The sequence below is a fragment of the Episyrphus balteatus genome, chromosome 1 (genome assembly GCF_945859705.1).
Source record: "Episyrphus balteatus chromosome 1, idEpiBalt1.1, whole genome shotgun sequence".
Lineage (NCBI taxonomy): Eukaryota > Metazoa > Arthropoda > Insecta > Diptera > Syrphidae > Episyrphus > Episyrphus balteatus.
Genome location: NC_079134.1, coordinates 140597146 through 140621381, shown reverse-complemented (window position 1 = coordinate 140621381; position 24236 = coordinate 140597146). Strand labels below are relative to the sequence as shown.

Sequence of the window (24236 nt, the reverse complement as noted above, 5' to 3'; positions counted from 1 at the left end):
AAGGGTTTAACCTCGGAATGAATGTTAGTAGAAATTTTTTTTGCTCAATATCTTCCTTTTGCCATTCTATAACATATCTCAAAAGTCTAGAAAAATCTCATGTCCGCTTGTCGCGATTTCAAGGTCAAATCGCGAAATGGAGATTTTCAAAATTAGCAAAAATAGGCTATGGTATTATATACACATATGATACATGATTTCAAGGTATTTTTTAATGCAAATTCCAAAAAATCTAAAATCAAGACAATCTGACGTCTCTGGAAAAAGTTATACCTGTTTTTCATCTGTCAACTCATATTATTATAACAGTTGCAAACTTACTGCCGAAAAACCCTTAAAAGTTATGGTAGATGAACCAAATTTTGCATGAAAATTTTAGAATCCATCATTATTAAAAATCAAAACAATCCATTACAAAAAATATATATACCTACGAAATAATGGCATTTTTTGATGGAGGGGCAAATTTTAGGATATGAACTAAAGAAGATTCTTGTTCATCTTAGGAATAAGTGCTAATAGGCTAATTTTTTCATTTTAATCTTTGTTTGGATATTCTTTAACTACCCTCAAAAATCTAAAAGAATCTCATGTCCGCAAGTCCTACTTTTCTTGGTTTGAAGATAATGTGCAGATTTTAAAAAATTGAAAAACTACACTTCAGATATTTGTGTCAGATCAACATGAATAAGGTGCATTACTTTTCAAGGATGGTCAGGTTGACTTGTTTGTGAGTTTTATTGGAATAAGTGTTAAAAAATACCTTTATATCATGTCGCTTATGTTGATATACATATAAAAATTTAAACTTTTCTTATTATTTTTTTAAAATCTGCACCTTATTTTCAAACCAAGAAAATTAGAACTTGCGGACATGAGATTCTTTTAGATTTTTGAGGGTAGTTAAAGAATATCCAAACAAAGATTAAAATGAAAAAATTAGCCTATTAGCACTTATTCCTAAGATGAACAAGAATCTTTTTTAGTGCATAACCTAGAATTTGCCCCTCCATCAAAAAATACCATTATTTCGTAGGTATACATATTTTTTGTAATGGATTGTTTTGATTTTTAATAATGATGGATTCTAAAATTTTCATGCAAAATTTGGTTCATCTACCATAACTTTTAAGGGTTTTTCGGCAGTAAGTTTGCAACTGTTATAATAATATGAGTTGACAGATGAAAAACAGGTATAACTTTTTCCAGAGACGTCAGATTGTCTTGATTTTAGATTTTTTGGAATCAGCATTAAAAAATACCTTGAAATCATGTATCATATGTGTATATAATACCATAGCCTATTTTTGCTAATTTTGAAAATCTCCATTTCGCGATTTGACCTTGAAATCGCGACAAGCGGACATGAGATTTTTCTAGACTTTTGAGATATGTTATAGAATGGCAAAAGGAAGATATTGAGCAAAAAAAATTTCTACTAACATTCATTCCGAGATTTACCCCTTTTTTCTCCTTATTTGACTGTATTAATAGCATTTATTCTCTCTCTCCTTGAATTCTCAATTCTAGTCCCCTTATCAAGACATCACATAATCTAGAATAGAGGGTGTTCAACCGATCCGACATTCTTTTCTTTTCTCATAATCAATTTACTACCCAACACTTTACAACTTATCTTCTTTATGATTAACCCCCTTAATTAACGCCTTTTGTATCAGCCAGTACCTGCACTGTAAACTGTACCTATAACTGTTCCATTAAACGGCAATTGTTTTAACTTTAATTAAGTACTCCTTCCCTTTAAGTCCTTCTGCTGAGTTCTCCTCCCAATTTATTAATTTTGGGTTTTGATCCCACCAAAATTAAATTCAATCAAAACAACTCCCGAAAAATTTTGTTTTTGGATCTATATTTGCTTGACTCGATCCAAGTCCAGCAAAATTCCTTTAAAATTTCCATTTCCGAAGAAATAATTTTGCTCAAAGATCAATATAACATAAACTGATCTGCACCACATCTTGCATTATGTTGCCTTATACTTGTCCAGTCTATTTCCAGATGGAATGCAAGACTTCGAAAGAATGATTTTTTTTAGAAATTCTAGGAATAACCAATTGAACAACAAACTCGAATGCCAATGAATTTATTGAACTTTAATTTCTATTATTTTTATATAATTAATATTAATTTTATTGATTCTTAAAAAAAACTTTATGCTCCACTTAAACTAATTCCATCGGTTGAATTTTCTCCTTGAGATGAATTATCTGGTGGAATCAATACGGCGGGAATATTCAAAGTCTAAAAAAAGAAATTAAGTAAATTAAACACTAACAACATCAAAAAATTGCACAAATACCTTTCCAGGACAAGCTGCCTCATATTGATGCTTTAAACTTTCCAATTCATAAACACAAGTTGCCAATGCTGTTCTCAACTCACACAAAAGCACCATATCAGATCGCAATTCATTGAAGCTGTTGCAAATATCTTCAGTTGGTGGAGGAGCAGGATCTTCGAAAAAAAAAATAATAAAAATTTAAGAACACAGTTTTGAAATTAAAATTAAAACATAAATAAATATGCTACTTACCAACTTTAAACTCTTGAATAGCAGTTTCTAATGCTTTGACTTTCCTCTGCCCAATATTTGCTGGAAGTTTCATCTTCTGCGAACGTAAGGAAACTCCAGAGCCACGCAAATCGGAAAACTTAATGCCACTGCCACCGATTTCAATTGCCTATTAAAAAAGAAAGCAATTAAGGAACAATGGAAGAATGAGAAACGAATGCCAAAAACGTACATTTACAACCGAGTCCACTTTCGATGGTCTGGGTTGATGGTGAATCTTCTTTTTATAAAGCTTCTTCTCATGTTTCTTGGTCGCTTTGTCTGTCAATGTGGTTTCACTTTGCTAAAAAATAGATAAGAAAGGTTATCAATCTGATGGGTTTCAATATATTCACTAGATCCCAACCTGATCAGCTTGTGAAATAAGCTTCTGAAGATCCTGTGTCTTCCTCTCTCGTTCCTTCTTCCTAGCCTCGATTTTCTTCAATTCATTCAACAACATTTGCTCTTCTTCCACTTGCTTTGTGGTTCTTTCAAATAACTTCTTGAGTTGTTCTTTCCTTTTGCGCTCATGATCGGCATCGAAAACATAAGCTTTCTTGTCACTATTTGTACCCTTGGCCTAGAAATCAATTGAAGATTCAAGTATTTTATTGATAATAAACAGCACCAAAGTCGAAAAAATTCGTCCGATTTTGAAAAATTAAACGGCATCACTTTGTATTATCAAATCCAGGGGCGATATTTTTGAAATATTCTCAAAAACAGACAATATTGCTTTAACAGCTTTAACAGCTTTTCTTTATTGAGCCTCATTTTTCCACATCCAAGAGCAACAAGTTCGTCTCAGAGAATGAATAAGTGTAAAGAAAAATGATACACAACGCATTACCAGGAAGTCCGTCTGTCTGGGGTTTTTGGAATTAATTTTTTTTTGTACCAAAAATAACGGTACCTGTCATATAAAAATTTCGAAAAGGTTTGATCTCTCAAAAACGGCTCCAACGATTTTGTTAAAAATATTCAAATGCTAGTTTTAAGATAAGGTCTATCTTTTCGTTGAAATTTTTTTTTTTTTCCGAAAATAATTATGAACCGTTTTTTTTTCAAATCTGATTTCCTGCCAAACTACTAATTCAATTTCAACGATTTTTTTTATACAGAAGCATTTAAAGAATTTTAATATAAATCAGTAATAAAGTTTTGAATAAAATAATTTTTGAATATAAAAAAAAAAATTGAAAATTTTTTTTTCTGAATTTCAAAATTTTGTATTCCAAAATTCTGTAAATGATAAAAGAAAAATTATTTTGATAGTGAAAAAAAGTGCGCACTTTTTTTTGGTATTTTTCTTATAAAACATGCTTTGAAGTTAAGTATCTTTTCACTTAATTTGCATAATGGCTTACAGCTTTTGCATTTTATTTGAATGACATAGCTTGAATACCAAAAATACGAGTAATATTTAGCCAAGAATCATCATAATATTTCATCATTTTTTTTTTAAATTATTTTTCTCTTTAACGAAGAAAAAAATAACAAAAATAAAAAAAAATTATTAAAATTATTTTTATTTTAAGTGGAGTGATTGAATATAATTCAAAATTCGCCCAGGTACGACAGTGGTGAGTGATGAGCCCACTGTCGTACCTGGGCGAAACGCTTTATAAATTTTTGGAGTTGAGGTCACTTGAACTTATATTGAATTATATTCAATCACTCCACTTAAAATTAAAATAATTTTAAAAATTTTTTATTATTTTTGTTATTTTTTTCTTCGTTATCATATAAGCCTGACCACGGGCATACATTTTTTAAGTGTCTGAATTTAAACAAATTCCCTTAGAATATTATAATTCACAGTATATTCATGCTGTGAGTTTTATAATAGTGTCGGTAAATATCGACCAAAATAAGCCGTCTTAGTAAGGGTACTACAGATCTAACTGATGAGCCCACTGTCGTACCTGGGCGAAACGCTTTATAAATTTTTGGAGTTGAGGTCACTTGAACTTATACTGAATTATTTTTCTCTTTTTTTTGTAAGGTATTTTGTACATTGTTATACTTAATTTGTTAATTGAATACAAATTGTTCAACAGGAAAGATAAAAATGTATAGGTTTTGAATTACAGAATTCCAAAAAGCAGAATAATGGATTTGCAGAATTTTAAACGAAAGATTTTGGATTTAAATAATTTTGAAATACAGAATAATAGAAAAGCAGAATAATGTAATATAGAATTTTGTTCATACAGAATTTTTTGTTTTTTTTTTTTCATATACATTTTCTAAATTTCTATTTAAAAATTCTTAAACATTTTAGCAACTTAAACCTTAAGAGCAAGCTCGTACGACCCAGTCGTGCATTTTATTTTGTTAAGACAAATAAAAAAAAAAAAAAAACTAAAAAATATCGCCCCTACACTAATAGAAAAAATAGTTAATATCGGGACAACTATTAAAATAGTTTAAAAAACAGTTATTTGTGACTATTTTAATAGTCAATTGAAGTACTCGTATTCTCCAAATTAACTATTAAACCGTCAATTTCAACTATTAAAATAGTTATATGTGACTGTTTAAATAGTCAATAATGACTATTTAAAATATTTATCCTGGTTTTAACTATTAAAATAGCTATTTTTTCTCTGAGTGTAGGTTTTGATAAAACGAAGCGATTGCAATTTATTTTATGAAAATCAGTCCATTATTACAGTGGTGACAAAAGTCCAAAATTTTTTAAATTATTTTTTTTTTTTTGTGCTTTTTGCGTTTTTTAGGCATAACTTTTTTGTTAAAACAAATTAAAAAAAATATCGCCCCTAGATTTTGATAATACAAAGCGATTGCCTTTTCAAAATCCGACGAGTTTTGCGACTTTGGTGACTGTCCAAACCTCAGCAGACAAATTGTCTGCAAAGTTCAGTATCATAATAACCAAACTTACCTTAGTCAAAAGCCCAACAACTTCATAATAACGCTCTTTAAGATCCTCAACAGTCTTCATACCAAAGCTAACATGATCCCAACGATCGGCCATAATGATAAAACGCAAATCAAATCTCTTTGCCAACTCAAACAAATGATCAGTTTGTGCTTTTGTCCATTTATTTGGCTGCGAACGAAGATGAGTGTTGTACTCGCTGACAGTGTAAACAGGGATTTGGAGTTGTTTATTAAACTTGGCAAAAGGATATTCTCGAGCATCGTCAGATTGACGTTTCCAATGATGAAATACAGCTCCATCGGTTCGAGCTGGATTGCTAAATGGTGCCCATTCCCATTTGCGAACTTGTCGCATTCCCAAACGGGCTTTGGCTTGTTTATAACCAGAACCAATACCAAGAGCTATGAATAGAATTAGGGTGTTCCTTGAAATCATTTTCAATAGAAAAAAAATCAATTAAAGTAAAACAAACCAGTGTCAGTTGGTAAAAGTGGCGGAGCATCTTTGTTATCATTATAAAGCAATGCAAATACTTCTCTATGCATTCCCTCGGGGCGTTTACTTGTTTTTACTCTGAAAATAGTTAATTATACTTTTTGTATCGGATTTTAATCAAGAATTAAATAAATTTACTTTTCAAAGTTCCTTTTTTTGGTAGCGAGAAATGAATCCCGAGTTACTTCGGGAGTATTCGCTCGGTCCATGTCCAGAATATCACGGACATCGGTAGTCATTTTGGTAGATTGTTTTTTAAACCTTAAACTAGTTTAAAATTAATGTTTTTCTATTTTATTTATAAATTAAAGAAAAATTAAATATTTTTCATGAAGAAAAATTTTCAGACGCTACTTTTGTGTTTGGCAGATGACAGGAACATGACATTTGACAGCCAAGATAAGTGATGCCAAAATCTAATTACTTTCATTTCAATAGCACATTTTAATTTTGTAATCCTTTTTTGAACAAAAAACAAGGTGATGAAAATCTTTTATCACGGAGGAAAAGCCTGGGGTCAAATTACGGCACACGATTACTATCATACGTTAACGTTTTGACTATTTCTGTCTCTATTTAATTATTAAAAAACGATAGGGACACATAGCAACCATTTGTTAACAAACGTATGCCGGAATTTGACCCCTGTTACGCAGCTGAAGCCTAGTACGCTGCTGATGCGAAACGAAAAATTTTCAAGTCTCCAAAGTATACAACTAAACTGCTAACGAAAAAATAACATCAAGTATTCTGTCAAAGCCAAAATATAAAAAATTTAAATAAGTTTAAAATCAAGAAAAAACAGCAGAAAATAATTTTTAATACAAGAACTCAATGAATTAAAGCCTAGTACGCAGCTGAAGCGAAACGAAATTTTCCATAAAAAATTTCGTTAACGAAATCTTGAACGAAAAATTTCGTTTTGCTTTTCGTTTTTCATGCGAAACGAAATTTGCCATACAAAATTTCGTTTTTCAGTTCGCAGCTCTAGCGAAAAATTAGAGATTTTTCACTCATTTGCCACTTATTTTTTACTGTCCTGTGCATTTTTCTGGACTCCAAGTGCAGTGTTGACGGTTTTTTCACTTCAAATTCATTTATTTCTTGCTTTAAAAATTATTTTCTGTTGATTTTTCTTGATTTTAAATTAATTTTGAATACAGAATACTCGATAATATTTTTTCGTTAGCATTTTCGCTGTCGACTTTGGAGACTTGAAAATGTTTCGTTTCGCATCAGCAGCGTACTAGGCTTTAACGTTAAACAACCTTTAAGAATCATTTAAAAATATGGCTGTAAATCTTTGAATTACTTTTTAGGAAAGCATTTACGCTACCATTACTATACTGAAAATAAAAAAAATTATTTAAATAATTTAAATTTATAATTTATTATGTAAATTATTTTACTCAAAACTTTTTCTGATATATTTTATAGCGAATGTGATCAGGCAGTTTCCCAAAACCCAAATAATTTGCTTTTTTGTAGAGTGTATCTAAAAATCATTTATTGGTAGCACTTTTACGAATGTAAACAACAAAGCAAAATTCAAACAAAAATAAACACTCTATCTTTTTTCCTCTTTCACAAATCCTATCTTCCTATTCTTGTTTTTCCTCATTTGTTTATATCCACGAATACGAAATCAAAGCAAAACCAACTGCATAAAATCGGTAAACAGCTATCAGCTGTTAAACAAAATACGAAAAAGACAAATAAAGGAACGTCAAATAAACTAACTGTCAACGAAACACGTGTTTATAATTCCTGCGCATTTTCATTTCTCCTCCAAGTTGAAAAGTGTTTAAACGTTTTTTTCCCATTCGCCTGTGATTATTTTTTTACTACACAATTTTTTCCTACATTTTCTATTTTATCTAAAGAAAAAATAATTCCAAAATGGAAATAAGTTCAAATAAATTTAAAAATTCAATAAATAATTTATTGAATTTATTAAAATCTGAAGACAAATTCTTGAAAGAATTTTTGAGGTTACCAGTAAGTTGTTGGTTTCATGAATGAACATGAACAAATACTCTTCCATAGACTATGGAGCACGTGTTTCAAATGTTACTGTTGTCTTATTTATTGTTTAATGTTTTTTCCAGGATCTTACTGCTCCAGATGTTTTGAAAGTATTAACTTATTTGGGTTCGAAATTATTAGATCCCCAATATACTGAGAATATTGGGATAGCTTTTCAAGACTGCCTTTTGCTAATTGTCACAGAGCGTATTAACAACGATGATGACGCCAGCAAAAATTTTGAAGAGTACCAGAAGAAATGCATTGCCTTATCCAAGCTGATGAAGGTTTCAAAGGATGTTTTGAGGTAAGGAGGGTCTTTTGATCTATTTCCTGCAGACCTTATTTAATTTATTATTTGTGAATTTACTTGTAGCTTGTAAATTATTAGCAAATTTCTGTTTCATAAAGAATTCGAATAGACTTATAACTACAAGAATCGTAGACTAGACCCATAGTCTAAGAGCCGGGAGCAGATTTCTTGCGTGAGAGGTAACCGATTCATATGAATGTCAAAGGTAGTCTGGGTCATGGTGATGACGAATACCTTAGTCTGCCTGCATTTATTTGGGGCGTTGTCGAGAAAAAGCGCATCAAAAGTACCATTTTTCTGAAAATCGATTTAGTGAGGGTAACCACTTAAAATTTATAGGTAACCAACGCCACATACTCACTGATATACCAATGCAGACATTTTAAGTGGGGCCAAACTCCCGGCAGACTGTCCCGAAAATGCGTTTTTTTTGGCGTTTTTAGACTTTGGGGTAACCACCTAAAATTAATCGCATCCTGTAGCGGTGGACTCCCTGATAACAAAAATACCCATGGCAGATATTTTAAGTGGGGCCAAACCCTCGGCAGACGGTTTCGAAAATGCAGTTTTTCTGAAAATGTATTTATTTTACTTTTTCACATAACTAGCGTATTATTGGACCTAGCAGAAAAAAATGTATGGCAATCTTGAAGATAATTTAATTTCCTACAGAATATGTTAAAAAAGTTTTTTCGATTAAACCTTCGGTTAAAGAGTTAGGGTGGTTTTTTTGAAGCAAGTCAAAGGGTGATTTTCTTATTTTCGTCATATCTCTTTTATTTGAGCTTTTTTAAAAATTAATTTGAAGTAAAAGTTGTAGATCTTTTTATTACCTTCATTTATTACATTAACGGTTTTTCGATTTGACAGACCGTTTTCGATCTGTAGGAAAAAAACTTCAAAAATTTTGCAAGGTGCCTCTCGCTTAAGTGCCTTACCCGCATAAGTACCTTTTTTTAAACCAACATTTTAAGGATTTTTTCATATAAAACTCATCTTTTAGGTTCTGTTCGCTTAATAACCTTCCCCGCTTAATAACCTGCTATTTCAAAAACTTTTAACTGAATTTACTTGCAAAAAATTCTTTTAAGTAGATAAACATTTGAAACTAAGGCCGTGTGTAAATTGCGTTAAATAGTTAAAACCGTGTAAAATTTTTGACACTATTGAGGCGAATACAAAATTTTCAGCTGTTAAAAATTTATTGGGCTTTATTTAACTTAAATCTAACCAGGTCCCAGAGCCCAATAAAATTTTAACAGCTGAAAATTTTTATTCACCTCAATAGTGTCAAAAATTTTACACGGTGTTAACTATTTAACGCAATTCACACACGGCCTTAAAATTAAAAAATTCTACTACAGGTAGAAACTAACTACCTAGAGCTAATTTCAACTTTCAAAAACAATTTTGTTTGTGAAGATTATGTTTTTAGTTATCAAACATTTTTTTTTTTTTATTAACCATTTTTATCTAGAGCTGCGTACCAGGATTAAACATGGAAGGTTATGCTTATTTAACGCACACTAAAGTTATCCTTCGTCGAATCCACGAAGCCCATCTTAACACTTACGCTCTACCCAAACTATGGTGAATTTGATTCTGAAATTTCCCATTAAAACCTTTCAACATATTTTCTAAGCTTAAAAATTAGATTTTTTGCAGATATCATAATGTTTTCCTCACTTAAAGTTAAAAATTATTTGGGTTGTTTTAAGGGAAATTTAAAAATTTTAAAAATGTGTTCGTAGATTCGACGAAGCATAGCCATGGTTAATAAATATAGAGATAAGTGCCTATGAGCACTTAAGCGTGTTTTTGTGAGTATCTTACCCGCTTTAGTGCCTATCAAAACGAGGCATTTAAGTGGAGGTATGTACTTATACGGGTTTTACTACAAAAAGTTTCCAAATGTGGCGAATGTTTCTGTTTCATAAAAGCATTTCCTCAAAAATGTATTTGTGATAGACTTGTAACTACAAGCAAATTTTGTAGAAGTGTAGAAAGACTATTAAAAATAAAATATGGTGTTTGTTAAACACTGTTTTATGCATAAGTTTACATCACTAAAATGGAACTAAAGTAATCAAGCACTGGAATCAAGAATCCACAGTAATTTTTGGGTGTGAGAGATATAGAAAAAAAATTATGTACTAGTTTTGTTGTCCCTTCATGGGGGGCATTTCAAAGTTTATTTTGTATTGAAATCGCAATTAAAATACAATCTTTTTAATTTTAATGATGCCAAAATAAGTGATTGGGAATTAAATCAATCTTCCTTGCTTAGTGACAATAAGTCATGGCTTTAAAATCTTTATGAATTCATCTTCCAATATGTACTCAAAGCAACTTTCGAGTTGATTATTTGCAGTTTAAAGGATATGTACATTGTAGATATGTACATACGGCCTGGGGCCTATTTCTCGACGAGTTACATTAACGACTTTAAACTTCAATATTTGTATATATAGCTTATCGAGAAACAGCCCCCTGAACTTAACTTTTTGATACAGTGAGAAGAATTGATTTTCGGAAAGTTGTAATTTTTTTTAAAACGGCTCTAACCATTTCGATCAAAATTGGCGTACTAAGAACCTCAAGTGATTCTAAAAGCTGCCTTATAATTTTTTACGTGATAACGTCTTATAAATCGATAAACCATGGCAGCATCCACGAAAAAGTGACGCCATTTGTCCCGTTCCGCCTGAAATTTTTAGCAGTGTGGTAAAAAGAAATAAAGGATTTTTAAAAATTCAATCACAATTTGAAAAAATGCCATTCGAAAGATAATTACCAAAAATAAGGGGATTTCTTTTGGCGTTATCACGTAAAATTATCGTCCGTAAATCGACTTTACAGGCAACCACTTTTTTTCTCAAACAATGATGACATGTAGGCTCTTCCCATATAGCATTTCGAATGGTTAAAGTTTTAAATTTTTATCAAATACGTGCGACCCAGTCGTGCATTTTATTTTGAAGGCAATCGGCTAAACGCTTTTTTTCAAATAAATGTTATCATGGTAAACGGAAGAAGACAACCATCACAAACAAAAAACGAATTAACTGGATTAATTTTTTCAAATTTAGTTATTTTTTTATAGATTAAGTATCGATAAATGTTTGGTTCATTTAGAAGTTTACGCTTTTTTAATAAAATTGTAATAAAATTATTGTTTGATAAACATACACTGCCGCTCATCTGAATAGGTTCACATTTTAGTTCATTTTACATTTGGCCTGTCTTGGTACTTAATGCAATGGCACATCTTTTTTATGTATGTAACGAGAGAACATCTTTATGCGCTTAGTTTAGGAGACAAAAAATTGTCTTGGGGCCTACCGTTCTTCTCACACGGTAGCTAGACCAAATCTAGTCATAAAATCAAGCATATTTTTTGGCTCATCTGAATAGGTTCAAAAGCAAAAAAGTTAATAAATGTTGAGTTGCATGGGTCTGTTGGACTCAAAATTGTGTCTGTCAATAAATCTGCTTGTGTATAACGTGTAAGGATGAAATCTGGTCGTAAAAAATCCTTAGGTGCGAAAAAAATGGGGAAAATAAAAGAAGCCTTTGAATTAGACCGAAACCAACGATGCATTAGGACAAAAACAAACACAAGTTAACATTTAGTAAGCAGTTATTTGCGCAATATCCAAGGGTATAGAAACGACATTAAAAGTCGATGTAACTCAGTCACAACATGAGCCGATGGATGTGCAATGATCAGAACAGCATGACTTCGCGCTAAAAATTAAGCTAAAAACCGGTATAAAATGCAGTTTAACGACGGCAAAACGGGTTGTCAGAAATGGTAAACAATTGAGAAGAACAAAACTTCGCAAAAATTACCACTTTATAAACCACGAACAGAAACTCACCTCCAATAGTAAAAAAAACTCTGTTTGAAATTGCAGATCAAAAGTTTTGTATGAGGAAATAGCTTTGCACTTAATGACACTGCCTTCACAGTTATGTAGACACCTTAAAATAATGCTTCTCTCTACGAAGCTCATAAAAATAGGAATTTAGCCCTCAGGGCCCACTTAATTCATTTTTTTTCCTTTGAAAAATCACCGGTTGCAAATTCGACTTTCAGGACAATTTTTTTTTTTATTGGAGGTGAGTTTCTGTTCGTGGTTTGTAAAGTGATAATTTTCGCGAAGTTTTGTTCTCCTCAAATGTTACCACTTCTGACAACCCGTTTTTCCGTCGTTAAACCACATTTTATACCGGTTTTCAGCTTAATTTTTAGCTCGAAGTCATGCTATTCTGATCATTGCACATCTATCGGCCCATGTTGTGACTGAGTTACATTGACTTTTAATGTTGTTTCTATACCCTTGGATATTGCGCAAATAACTGCTTACTAAATGTTAACTTGTGTTTGTTTTTGTCCTAATGCATCGTTGGTTTCGGTCTAATTCAAAGGCTTCTTTTATTTTCCCCATTTTTTTCGCACCTAAGGATTTTTTACGACCAGATTTCATCCTTACACGTTATACACAAGCAGATTTATTGACAGACACAATTTTGAGTCCAACAGACCCATGCAACTCAACATTTATTAACTTTTTTGCTTTTGAACCTATTCAGATGAGCCAAAAAATATGCTTGATTTTATGACTAGATTTGGTCTAGCTACCGTGTGAGAAGAACGGTAGGCCCCAAGACAATTTTTTTTCTCCTAAACTAAGCGCATAAAGATGTTCTCTCCTTACATACATAAAAAAGATGTGCCATTGCATTAAGTACCAAGACAGGCCAAATGTAAAATGAACTAAAATGTGAACCTATTCAGATGAGCAGCAGTGTATTTTTATTTGAAGATGTAATTTTTCAAGATGTAATAGGTAATGTATCGATTTTTAAAGTCAAAAGAATCGTATAACTCAATTTCAATTTTTGTATTATATATTTCCAAAAAAAAAAATAGACTTCTATAGCCCAATATATAACCTAAATCTTAAGACCATTATCTTGCAGAACCAATTTTTTAGTTTAGCTTTTAAAGTCAATAATGTTTATTATTTCTCACAAATATTGATCATAATATTTCGTCTCTCGCTGCTGCTACAGAAAGTTCGAAAACTTGTTTTTTGTTTCGTTACTCCTAGTTACACTTCTAGATTTTTAGAAGAAAAATAATTTGAATTCGCCGGACTACAAATAAATGAAAATTTTTATGAAACAGAAAACTAAAACTCTATACTTTATTTGTGCTTGTAATTACAAGTCTACAAGTACAACACTAATAGTTTTATGAAATAGGCCCCCGGACTTTCTTAAAAAATCCTTTTACAGATATGCAACTAAATACCTTAAACAAATCCTTTTACAGATATGCAACTAAATACCTAACAAACAAACCAGCACCATTCAAACGTGCAAATGATGAAAATTCAATTAAAAAGAAAGCCAAGCTTTCACACTCTTCATCAGTTAATGATTTGGAAATTGCCAAATGCTGCTATCGAATGCTTTCATGTGATCCAGTTTTCTTTAAAGATCTCTGGAATTGGTCACAATTTGTCTCCCACTATCTCAATCAGGGATGTGATCTACAGAAGCTTTACTGCAATCATGCGATAGCAATAATCACTCACATGACTCCACATCAATTGAAAGAATTGAATAAATCAATTAGCGAAGATGTGGTTTTGTTGTTCCACAAGGAACAACACCAAGTTCCCTTCATTTCGTCCCCCACAGCTAACGAAACACCCAATTCCAACAAAACAGATTCCCTTATCAGTGTACCCTTTGCTAGCGAAGTGGTTACTAATGTTGAGGGAGTTCTTTTGCCCATTTTCAATAACGAAAATAAGAAATTCTATGAAGAAACTGATGGCAATTATGATTCGATTGTTCGAGTTGATTCGACTAAAGTCAATTTGAGAAGTATTGCATTGGGAGTATCTTCGGGTAAAGCTATTTGTTTATCTGGGCCAGTTGGATGTGGTAAAACAACACTTGTTGAATATTTGGCTAGACAAACTGGAAGAGTTTGTCCCAAAAAATTGGAAATTGAGAATTTGAAAAATAAAAATGAAAATAAAGGATTGAAGAGTAAAGGGAAGAATGGGAATACGAAAAAGGAACAACGCAATGGAAATAAACGGAAGAGTGATGTGGAAAAAGATGAAAATGTTTTGAAAGTCAGCGATGAAGTGTTGGACAAGAGGAATGGATTTTTAAGAATTCAATTGGGAGATCAGACTGATAGTAAGATGTTGCTGGGTCAATATCGCTGTACTGATGTTCCTGGTGAATTTATTTGGCTGCCAGGAGTATTGACACAGGTAAGCCCGTAAGAATTAGATTTTTGCATTAATTTTATTATTAATCAGTTGACAAATTATTGAAAAAAAACTCAATTTAATCAACTCAAGTGTTTTGTAGTCGTTTTCATTTTCGAAGCGTATTGATATCGTTGTTCTAAATTGTTTCGAAAATAATTTTTTAATTTAAAAATTAGAAGAATATAAAGTTATTTTAAGAAAATACTTCCATAGACTTTTATCTCTTAACCCTTTGTTTCCCGGTGGTTTCAGCAACAAATCATCTTTTCTATGTCCTTGGCCCAAGTTCCATGTAATTTTGCTAATCTACTTTGTGGGAAAAATATTCAACTACTGAAAAATAAAAGAGTGATTTATTTTAAGAAATTTTGAACCAACAGAGTTATGCCAAATTGTATATTCTTTAAATTTTAAATTTAGCAGATTTTTGAGTAATACACAGTTACCACTGGTCTTTCGAAGGTTCACTACTGGTATATGTATATCCTAATAACACCTCGAAAAATTAGTACACTGCAAAAGAGAAAAACATTTTGTTTGCAATTAATTTGATGAGAATTGTTATTTTAGGCCAAAAATTTAAGAGTTTTTATTAAGAGAAATAAAGTCAAATAGCAACTGGTCCACCCATTTGTCTCGTATTTATGAAATTGTAAATAGACTCAATTGGACACAAACCATTTTAAATATTTTGGCTGTCATTGTTAGTTTATATTTAATCAATCGCCAGATTTCAGTTTGCTTAGAAAGTCCAAAATCTACCGATTATTACCTTTTTATTGCATTTTCAAATTTTGCTTCCAATAAAAAAAGTCAAAAATAAAGAAAATGAACTGATTTTTGAAAGACTAAATATGAATAAGTAAAAATAAAATTATGAAATATATCAAAGGATTTAACCTCTACTTTATTTGATAATACAAAATTTTGACTTTTGGCTTCAGAAACCACAAAAAAAATTAACATTATCAAATTTTTGCATTGATTGTAGGTTAGAATTTTGGTTCAAATTATTTTTTAAAATTTTGTAATCAAATGATTTTGATAGAAAGTTCAATTTTCTATGAAAAGTATCTTTAAACAACTTTAAATTGAGGCTTGGTTTTTGAAACGAGTTCATGAAATTTTTTGAAGCTTCGTTTTTATGTGTCGATTAATTTTTATTTGAATTACATACAAATTCTATTTTTGACAAATGCATGGAAATTGTTTTATACTTTTGTTCAATATTAACCCACAGCTCTGTATTTTAAATAGCTTTAAAATGCTACTGTATATTTTTATTTGTTTGTTTATTTTATAGGAAGTCGAAAAAATGCTAAACAAAAGCAGTATTATTAATAAAAAATAAAATAAACAAAATTAAACAACTCATGCTCTGAACAATAACATTTATATAATTTATATAGTTAGAAACCAGTGACAAATCTTTCCAATAAAATTAAATTCAATATTGGGTATTACCTCATCAATGCATATGACAACTTGGAATTGACTATCAACGTCTTGAAGATATTTTGAAACCACTCTAGCACTATGAGCTCGTTTACTGCTCTATTAAAAATTCTAAGATACTATTCAAATTTGGGATTTTTTGGTTTTCCTTTAATTTTTTTTTAAATTTAATTTTTTCCTAAACCACCACTGATTCAAAACCTACCAAAGCTCCAAATTGGTCGAGTCGATCTCGAGTTTTATCGAAGCTAACGTACTTATTAAGTGGCAAATTACGAATAACTTATCTCATTTTCATATTATACTTAGACACTAGATTTTCAGCTGGTTTTTTTCTGCGGATTCCTCCACTGCTATTGTTTTCAAATGCTGATTTTCAATAGGTCAAAAAAATATACGCCTGTTAGTTATTATTATGAATCTACAAACCACACTTTCTATTTGTTTTCAAGTTCCTCATGTCATAACGTTTGAATAATTTACTCATGAATAAGAATTTTATCTATAATATTTTTTTCTATTAGGCTGTGATGAACGGATACTGGTTATTGCTTGAAGATCTTGATTCAGCAACACAAGATACGTACACAATTCTTAACAACTTGTTGGAGAATAATTTTCTTAGCGTTCCTGGATTCAGAGATTGTGTAAAAATTGAACCAGGTTTCCAACTTTTTGTTACAATAAGGTAAGTCAACGTTATTTTCTCTTTTCAAATGTCTTCACAACTGTTTTGTTTTTTTTTTTTCCTTTTTTAGAACAAATAAAGGAGCCAACGCTTCCCAAAAGTGCCTTTACTCTTTGCTAGAAAAGTATCTTTACACCATCAACGTCCTTCCATTGTCGCGTAATGAACTCTGTCGTGTAGTCAGTACCAACTATCCCAAACTTAGCACTGTCGCAAATCGTATAGTTGATGTGTTCCTAACGTTTTCAAGTGGTGACCACACGATCGCTGACAACCTGCGTACTCAAGAAACTCACGACAAAGCTGATACAACAGAAAAATACATCGCTCTTCCATTCGAAGCGGTTTCTGTGAGTAATATAACCAATTCAGGAAGACTCGTCTCCACTAGAGATTTGATCAAGTTGTGTGCACGTTCAAATCCAATGTTTTCAGTCACTAGCACCGAATGTGCCTATTTTGTATTTCAAAATGCTGTCGATGTATTTTGTTCATATTTACCTGAGGGAAGAGATAAAACTCGTCTAGTCACTAGCATCGGAGCAAAACTAGGTATCATTCAATCGAGATGTGAATTCTTTGCTGATGAATATAAACCCGATGTCGAGGTAGATAGTAAAAGAATCAAAGTTGGTCGTGCTGAACTTGTATCGAAATCAATTGGCTACCTTAAATCACGACCACATGACAATGACGAAGATGACTTACTTAGACCAGTTAAGAAACAAAAGTTGGCGAAAAATGTCGGGAAAATAATAATGCCACAGAAAACGACAAAAAGTGCAACATTTTCATTCACACGAATGGCTTCTTGTTTGTTAGAACGCATTGCAGTTTGCGTTGGACAAGATGAACCTGTTCTTCTGGTTGGTGAAACTGGAGTGGGAAAGACTTCCTCTGTTCAATATTTAGCCGAGAAAACCCACCACAAATTGGTTGTGGTAAACATGAATAATCAGTCCGATGTCTCTGATCTTGTTGGTGGTTTCAAACCTGTCGATTTGAACTATGTCATAGCACCTCTACGATCTGAATTCGAAAACCTCTTTCGAAAGACTTTCGATGGCAGTAAAAATGAGACATTTCTCAATAAATTCAGTATTTGCTATAATCAAGGAAATTTTAAAGTCCTTATCAAACTGATGATCACTGTGGTGGGTACAGTTTTCACTCGTTATCAAAAAGGTGAATTCAAATTTGAAGAAGATCTACCAAATTGGAAGCAATTACAAATTAAACTGCAAAAGCTTGACTCCCAATTGACGAAGTCTATAAATATTTCCTTTGCCTTTATTCCTGGATCTTTGGTAAATTGCATCAAGAATGGTGATTGGGTACTTTTGGATGAAATCAATTTGGCTTCGGCTGAAACTCTGGAATGTCTATCGACAATCCTCGAACCCGATGGATCGGTTGTTCTACTTGAAAAGGGAGACTTTACTCCTGTCAAGAGGCATCCTGATTTCAGAATCTTTGCCTGTATGAATCCTAGCACAGATATTGGAAAGAAGGATCTTCCGGTGGGAATTCGGAATCGATTCACTGAGTTCTTTGTTGATGAACTCACCACAGAAGGAGATTTAACGTTGCTTGTCAGCGATTACCTCAGTAACACTGGCATTGAAAAAAAACGAGTGACTGGCATCGTAAAGATGTACAAGAAATTACGGATCCTCTCAAAATTAGAACTTAACGATGGTTTAGGCAATCGACCTGTATTCTCTTTGCGTACACTATGTCGATCATTGAGGATCTGTGCTAAGAATCTTTGCGGATCCATCGAAAGGAATCTCTACGAAAGTTTTTGTATGAGTTTTCTCACTCAGCTAGATCCTCCTTCACACAATATTGTCTTGGAGTTGATAAAGGGTTCACTCCTAAGCAACGTTAAAGCTGTTCTATCGCAGGGAATTCCACGTCCTGGAGAGGATTATTTGAATTTTGAAAGCTACTGGATACAGAAAGGACCAAATGAAATCCAAGAATGTAGTAACTACATTTTGACCAAAAGTGTGGGAGAGAATCTGAAGGATCTTGCAAGAATCATCTCGATTGGAAAACTGCCAATCCTGCTGCAGGGTCCAACTAGTGCTGGAAAGACTAGTTTGATTGAGTATGTGGCCAAGAAAAGTGGCAACCATTGTTTGAGGATAAATAACCATGAGCACACTGATCTGCAAGAGTACATTGGAACTTATACATCCGACGTAACTGGAAAGTTATCCTTCAAAGAGGGAGTTCTGGTGCAAGCTATGCGGAATGGATTTTGGATAATCCTCGATGAATTGAATTTAGCCTCCACAGACATTTTGGAAGCTCTTAATCGTGTTCTCGATGACAATAGAGAATTGTTTATTCCAGAAACTCAAACAGTCGTCAAGGCTCATCCAAATTTTATGCTTTTTGCTACACAAAATCCTCCTGGTCTATACGGTGGCAGAAAAACTCTATCTAGAGCTTTTAAAAATCGTTTTATTGAGTTACATTTTTCTGAAATTCCTCGAAATGAATTGGAAGTGATTTTAGAGAAACGTTGTCTCATTCCACAATCGTATTCCAAGAAGATGGTACAATGCATGTGGGATTTGCAAAAGAATCGCAAGACAACTACGAAGAATGTCTTTACATTGCGTGATCTTTTCCGTTGGGGAAATCGTTACACATTTGCTGATAAGCAACTCCTCGATGATTTGAAGTACGATTGGAATCAGCATTTGATTGAAGAGGGTTATCTCGTCTTGTCCGCAAAAGTTAGGACTGATATTGAGATTGAAATCATTGAAGAGACTCTTTATAGAAACTTTAGAAAGAAGATTAACTTGGATTTGCTATTTGGAGATGAAGCATCTCCTGTGACCAGAAACATCATAGATTCTATCAAGACCTACACTGAAAGAAATGATATTGTTTGGACGAGAAATATGACAAGAATGGCAGTTTTGGCTGCAAAAGCAATTCAATTTAATGAACCAGTGCTTTTAGTTGGACCAACTGGATGTGGAAAGACGACAGTTTGCCAAATTTTGGCCAGTATTCATGATGTCCAATTGAGGATTCTCAATTGTCATATGCACACGGAGGGTGCAGATTTCTTGGGTGGATTGAGACCCTGTCGAACAAATTCAGAAAATGACGAAAGTCAGAAATTATTTGAATGGGCAGATGGCCCCTTGATCATGTCGATGGTGGAAGGAAGCTATTTCATGGCTGATGAAATATCTCTGGCAGAAGATTCGGTTCTTGAGAGATTGAATTGTATTCTAGAACCTGAGAGAACAGTTTTGTTGGCTGAGAAAGGAGGTGTCAGTGATGTGGATTCTGTGTCCAAGGACTTTGTAATCAAAGCAGCTGATGGATTTCAATTTTTTGCCACCATGAATCCAGGAGGTGATTTTGGAAAGAAGGAATTGTCACCAGCCTTAAGAAATCGTTTTACTGAAATTTGGTGTATACCATCGGACTCGAGAGATGATTTGATCAACATTGCAGCCAATTGTATGGCACAGTGTATGACTGGAAGAGAAATGGAATATGTACGTAAAGTTGCTTCATTTCTGGTCGATGTTGTCTTTTATATTCGCGATAATGTGGAGAAATTTAAATTTTCTATTCGCGATATCCTCGCTTGGTCCAACTATTTGATAGTTAATTCATCACTAGAATTCCCTGAGGCAGCGGTCTTTGGATTGGAGACTATTTTCTTGGATTCTCTGGAAATGTTGCCACATGAATCTTTAGAGAAAGTAGAACAACTGAAATTGAATATCATTCGATATGCCATTGAACAGGCAAAACTGACCGTTGGAGTTATTTTCAAGGAGGAGGAAATTATATCCAAGCGTGGTGATATAATCGAAAGTACAGAAACGACTTTCGGAATTAAACCATTCTTTATTCCTACAAATCCCGAAAGAAAAATAAATGCTGATGAGCATTTCTTATTCGATGCACCAACTACTAAGAAGAATCTCTTCCGACTTTTATCGGCTTTGAGTTTGAGTAAGCCTGTTTTGTTGGAAGGTCCACCTGGAGTGGGTAAAACATCGATTGTGGAGAGTTTGGCACATGCAATTGGTTACAATGTCGTGAGAATAAATCTCTGTGAACATACTGATTTGGCGGATCTATTCGGAACAGATTTGCCTGCTGAAGATAATATTGATGATCCTGAATCAAAGAATACAATTGGGTCATTTGTTTGGCGTGATGGCCCCTTATTGGCAGCTTTAAAATCAGAAAACACTTGGATTTTACTCGATGAGTTGAATTTGGCTCCGCAAAGTGTACTCGAAGGTTTGAATGCTATTCTCGATCATCGTGGAGAAGTTTATATTCCCGAGTTGAATAAAACTTTTGTTTTAAGTCGGAAGACGAGGATATTTGCTTGTCAAAATCCACTTCGTCAAGGTGGTGGTCGTAAAGGTCTTCCACAATCGTTCCTTAATCGATTTAACAAAGTTTATCTGAGAAAGCTTACTACAGATGATTTGCTCTTTGTGGTAAATGGTAAATATGCAAAGCATTTTGAAGAACTTGCAGGACATTTTACAGGATTCTTGAAGCAAATTGATGGAGCTACAGAACCATTTAACTTGTTTGATTTACTCAAACAAAAAGACAATTTAAAAATAAGCTCAGAAACTCATCCAGCAAAGATTGAGTTTGATTTGTCTCTTCGATTGGTTAAATTCTCAGAAAAGCTTGATAAAGGTATAGCTGATATGGAATTTGGTTACAAAGGTGGTCCATTTGAAATAAATTTGCGTGACATTATGCGATGGTGTGATTTACTAATTAGCCCAGAGACTGGTTTTATTCCCAAAAAGACACCCTTTTACTACCAACGACAGCAATCTATTAAACAACTTTTCAATGAATTTGAAAACTTTTTAGTTGTTCTCTATGAACGTATGAAATTGATTTATTATCAAAGAATGAGATCTGATCAAGATAAAATCTTCATTCGTAATGCATTTAGTGAAATATTTAATTGTGATGCAGATAAACTTAATGCTTTGTCAGAAGATGTTGCTCTCTATTGGACAGATACGAAAGTTTATCTAAATGATATTGTATTAGAAAGAGAACCAGCAGCTGATTCAATGGGTGCTTTGAGACCACTGAAGAGCAAAGTCAATACACCACTTTTGTTAGCATCACAAAGAGAATATCTTAAGAATTTGATTGAATGTGTTTATATGGAGAAACCGGTTTTATTGTGTGGTCCTACGGATTCGGGAAAAACCAAATTGATTGATTTGGTTTGTACATTGTCAAATGAAGTTTGTAATTCGGATACTATTGATGATTCAGTTACTGGCAGTTTTCAACAGGTGAGCGAAACCTTAACATTTTTTTTTGTTTTGTTTGTATTGCATGGCTATCGTTAGTATTTTTCTTATACCCATGTAGGTTAGGTAAGGTTAAAGATAGTCAAATAAAAAATAAATAGACTCATCTTTCAAAAATTTAAAACTGTCTGTAAGGGAAATAGACCTGTTAGGGCCATTTTTTTCACTCGGAGTTGAACATAACTTGAGAATTTTTATATTATATTTATATTAAAAATTCTCAAGTTGTGTTCAACTCCGAGTGAAAAAAATGGCTCTTAGACTATTGAGAAATAGCTCAGGGACATATCGTCGGTCTCATAAGGAAACCTCGTAACTCCCAAAATCAAAATTTTACAGGAGAAACAAAAGAGGAGAGAAACAGAGTGGTTGGGGAGTAAAGTGCTGTACAAAACTTGAATTTAAGTCTATTTAGAGTATTCGGAATGACTTCAAATTTTCCGGGTAGCTCCGCTGATATATTTTCTAAAAAATGGCATTCAAAAGTCATTTTCGAAAAAAAGTGGAGTTACGAGGTTTCCTTATGAGACCGACGGTATGGCTGTTGTGTTTCTTGAATATATTGAAGGATGTGTATTAACTTTGGCACCCCGAAACGGAATTCATAAAATGCCGACAGTCGCAAGGAGAATAATACTATCACTCTTCTCTTTGTTTTGGGGTTGAAAAATATCAATTTTCGGCACCCCATTTATGACAAAGCTTAGTTCGATTGAATTAAATACAGCTCGTATGGTTTTTCACTTTGATCTTTGATCAAAAATCCGAGATCTCGTGTGAATATTTTTGAAAACGGTGCCGGTTGCGTTGATTTTCTCAGAATATAATAGAATCTAGTTTACAGAGTATTGCACTCCAGTTCTCTAATCCTTTCGAATTTTGCGATGGGTTCTTTTGCAAACCTTTAAGAGTCATTTTGGTGTATCGTATAAGTTTTTGTCAGGGCTTTGAAACTCCACATGGAATTTGACGTGTTTCGGCTTTCAAGGGCTACAGTAGCCTATAGTATATAGAAGCACCTCTCATCAATTTTTTCAGCATTTGCCGGTTCCAAACAAATCGAGTTTGAGTTTCAATTTTTGTATGTTTCCTTGTTGTGAGCGTGTGACCATTTTTTGTGAAATCCAACAGTTCCTACAAGATTGTAAGATTGATCTGACTAATGCTTAGACATGTCGACCTGGGCGACTTTCACGTGACTCATTTTTGAGTGAAATCTTTGTCAGTTTGAACTCTTTGTACCACTCATACACTCTGACTCGCGGTAAAAACCGTTTTTGAGTCGATCAATATACTTGCTGAGATAAACCAATTCTGAAATCGTAAAAAAAAAATCATACCACGAAAATTTTCGCAAGATAATTCCATTTTTTCGATGAATTGAATTTTTCAATTTTATTGAAAACTAGCTGACCCGGCGAGCCTTGTCCCGCCTTAGAGGCAGTAAATGAGCAGGGTTTTGTTTTTAAATTTCTTATTAGAATAGTTAGTGTATGAAAACAAAAATCTAATACTTTAATGATTCTTTATTGGCCATGTATTTTGGTGCATGGGTTGCACAGTTCGGTGAAGTACCTTGTGATAGACGACCTTTTTCGTTTTATTATCAGGCGCAAGAACAAGATAACGCAGATGGTCTTCCATTTAACATAAAATGATTTTTATCTTGGATGAGCTCTTGACTTGGATGTATAGGATGTAAAATTCTTGTAATGCCTAGTGGAATAGTTCCTTAACAAAATGCATTAACAATGCAACTTTTTAAGCTATTGCATAGATTTTAACGCAGGCCTGGCATGGGGAGCGAACCAAGAAATCTCGTAACGAAAAATTATTACACCACACACTTAGGTAATTCGCTAAACGTGTATTGTATTTGTGTATATGTATATGGTACGATTGTACGAAGCTTGCATGGGAGCAAGCAAGCAGCTATTTTTGTGAATGGTTTTGGTTCAGACAGAGAGGGTTATATAAATGATGTTACACAACAAAGAGAGGAGTAAGGAAGAAGACCATAATTGCTGTGTCTGCAGAATAAATCAGCAGCAACAAAAATTTTCTGTATTTTCTACCTCTTTAACAGTTCGCGATTAACGCTATGGTTACTTGTATACTGAATCA

General features: G+C 32.9%; 2 protein-coding genes across 2 annotated transcripts in view; one reads left to right on the top strand and one right to left on the bottom strand.

Moving 5' to 3' along the window:
* Window positions 1-2088: 2088 nt before the first annotated feature.
* Window positions 2089-6365, bottom strand: LOC129907183 (DNA methyltransferase 1-associated protein 1). Its single transcript, XM_055983278.1, has 8 exons — window positions 6117-6365; window positions 5956-6056; window positions 5484-5884; window positions 2940-3155; window positions 2766-2876; window positions 2555-2702; window positions 2321-2475; window positions 2089-2262 (listed from the first exon to the last, which is right to left on the bottom strand). The coding sequence occupies exons 1-8, from the start codon at window positions 6215-6217 to the stop codon at window positions 2173-2175; spliced, it is 1323 nt and encodes a 440-aa protein (XP_055839253.1). The 5' UTR covers window positions 6218-6365; the 3' UTR covers window positions 2089-2172.
* Window positions 6366-7745: 1380 nt separating this feature from the next.
* LOC129907169 (midasin) overlaps window positions 7746-24236 on the top strand; it is a 31187-nt gene continuing 14696 nt past the window's right edge. Inside the window, exons 1-5 of the mRNA XM_055983256.1 lie at window positions 7746-7976; window positions 8087-8310; window positions 13658-14618; window positions 16598-16761; window positions 16832-22094. Of these exons, the coding sequence (XP_055839231.1) occupies window positions 7878-7976; window positions 8087-8310; window positions 13658-14618; window positions 16598-16761; window positions 16832-22094 (6711 nt within the window). The 5' untranslated portion in view covers window positions 7746-7877. The remainder of the gene's footprint in view (window positions 7977-8086; window positions 8311-13657; window positions 14619-16597; window positions 16762-16831; window positions 22095-24236) is intronic.

Excerpts from the sequence above, each read along its gene's own strand:
- LOC129907183 (XM_055983278.1), bottom strand. The coding sequence starts at position 6,217 with ATGACTACCGATGTCCGTGATATTCTGGACATGGACCGAGCGAATACT. Across the intron at positions 3,156-5,483 it reads TTGTTGGGCTTTTGACTAAG|GCCAAGGGTACAAATAGTGA; the intron begins GTAAGTTTGGTT and ends ATTGATTTCTAG. Across the intron at positions 2,476-2,554 it reads TATTCAAGAGTTTAAAGTTG|ATCCTGCTCCTCCACCAACT; the intron begins GTAAGTAGCATA and ends TTTTTTTCGAAG.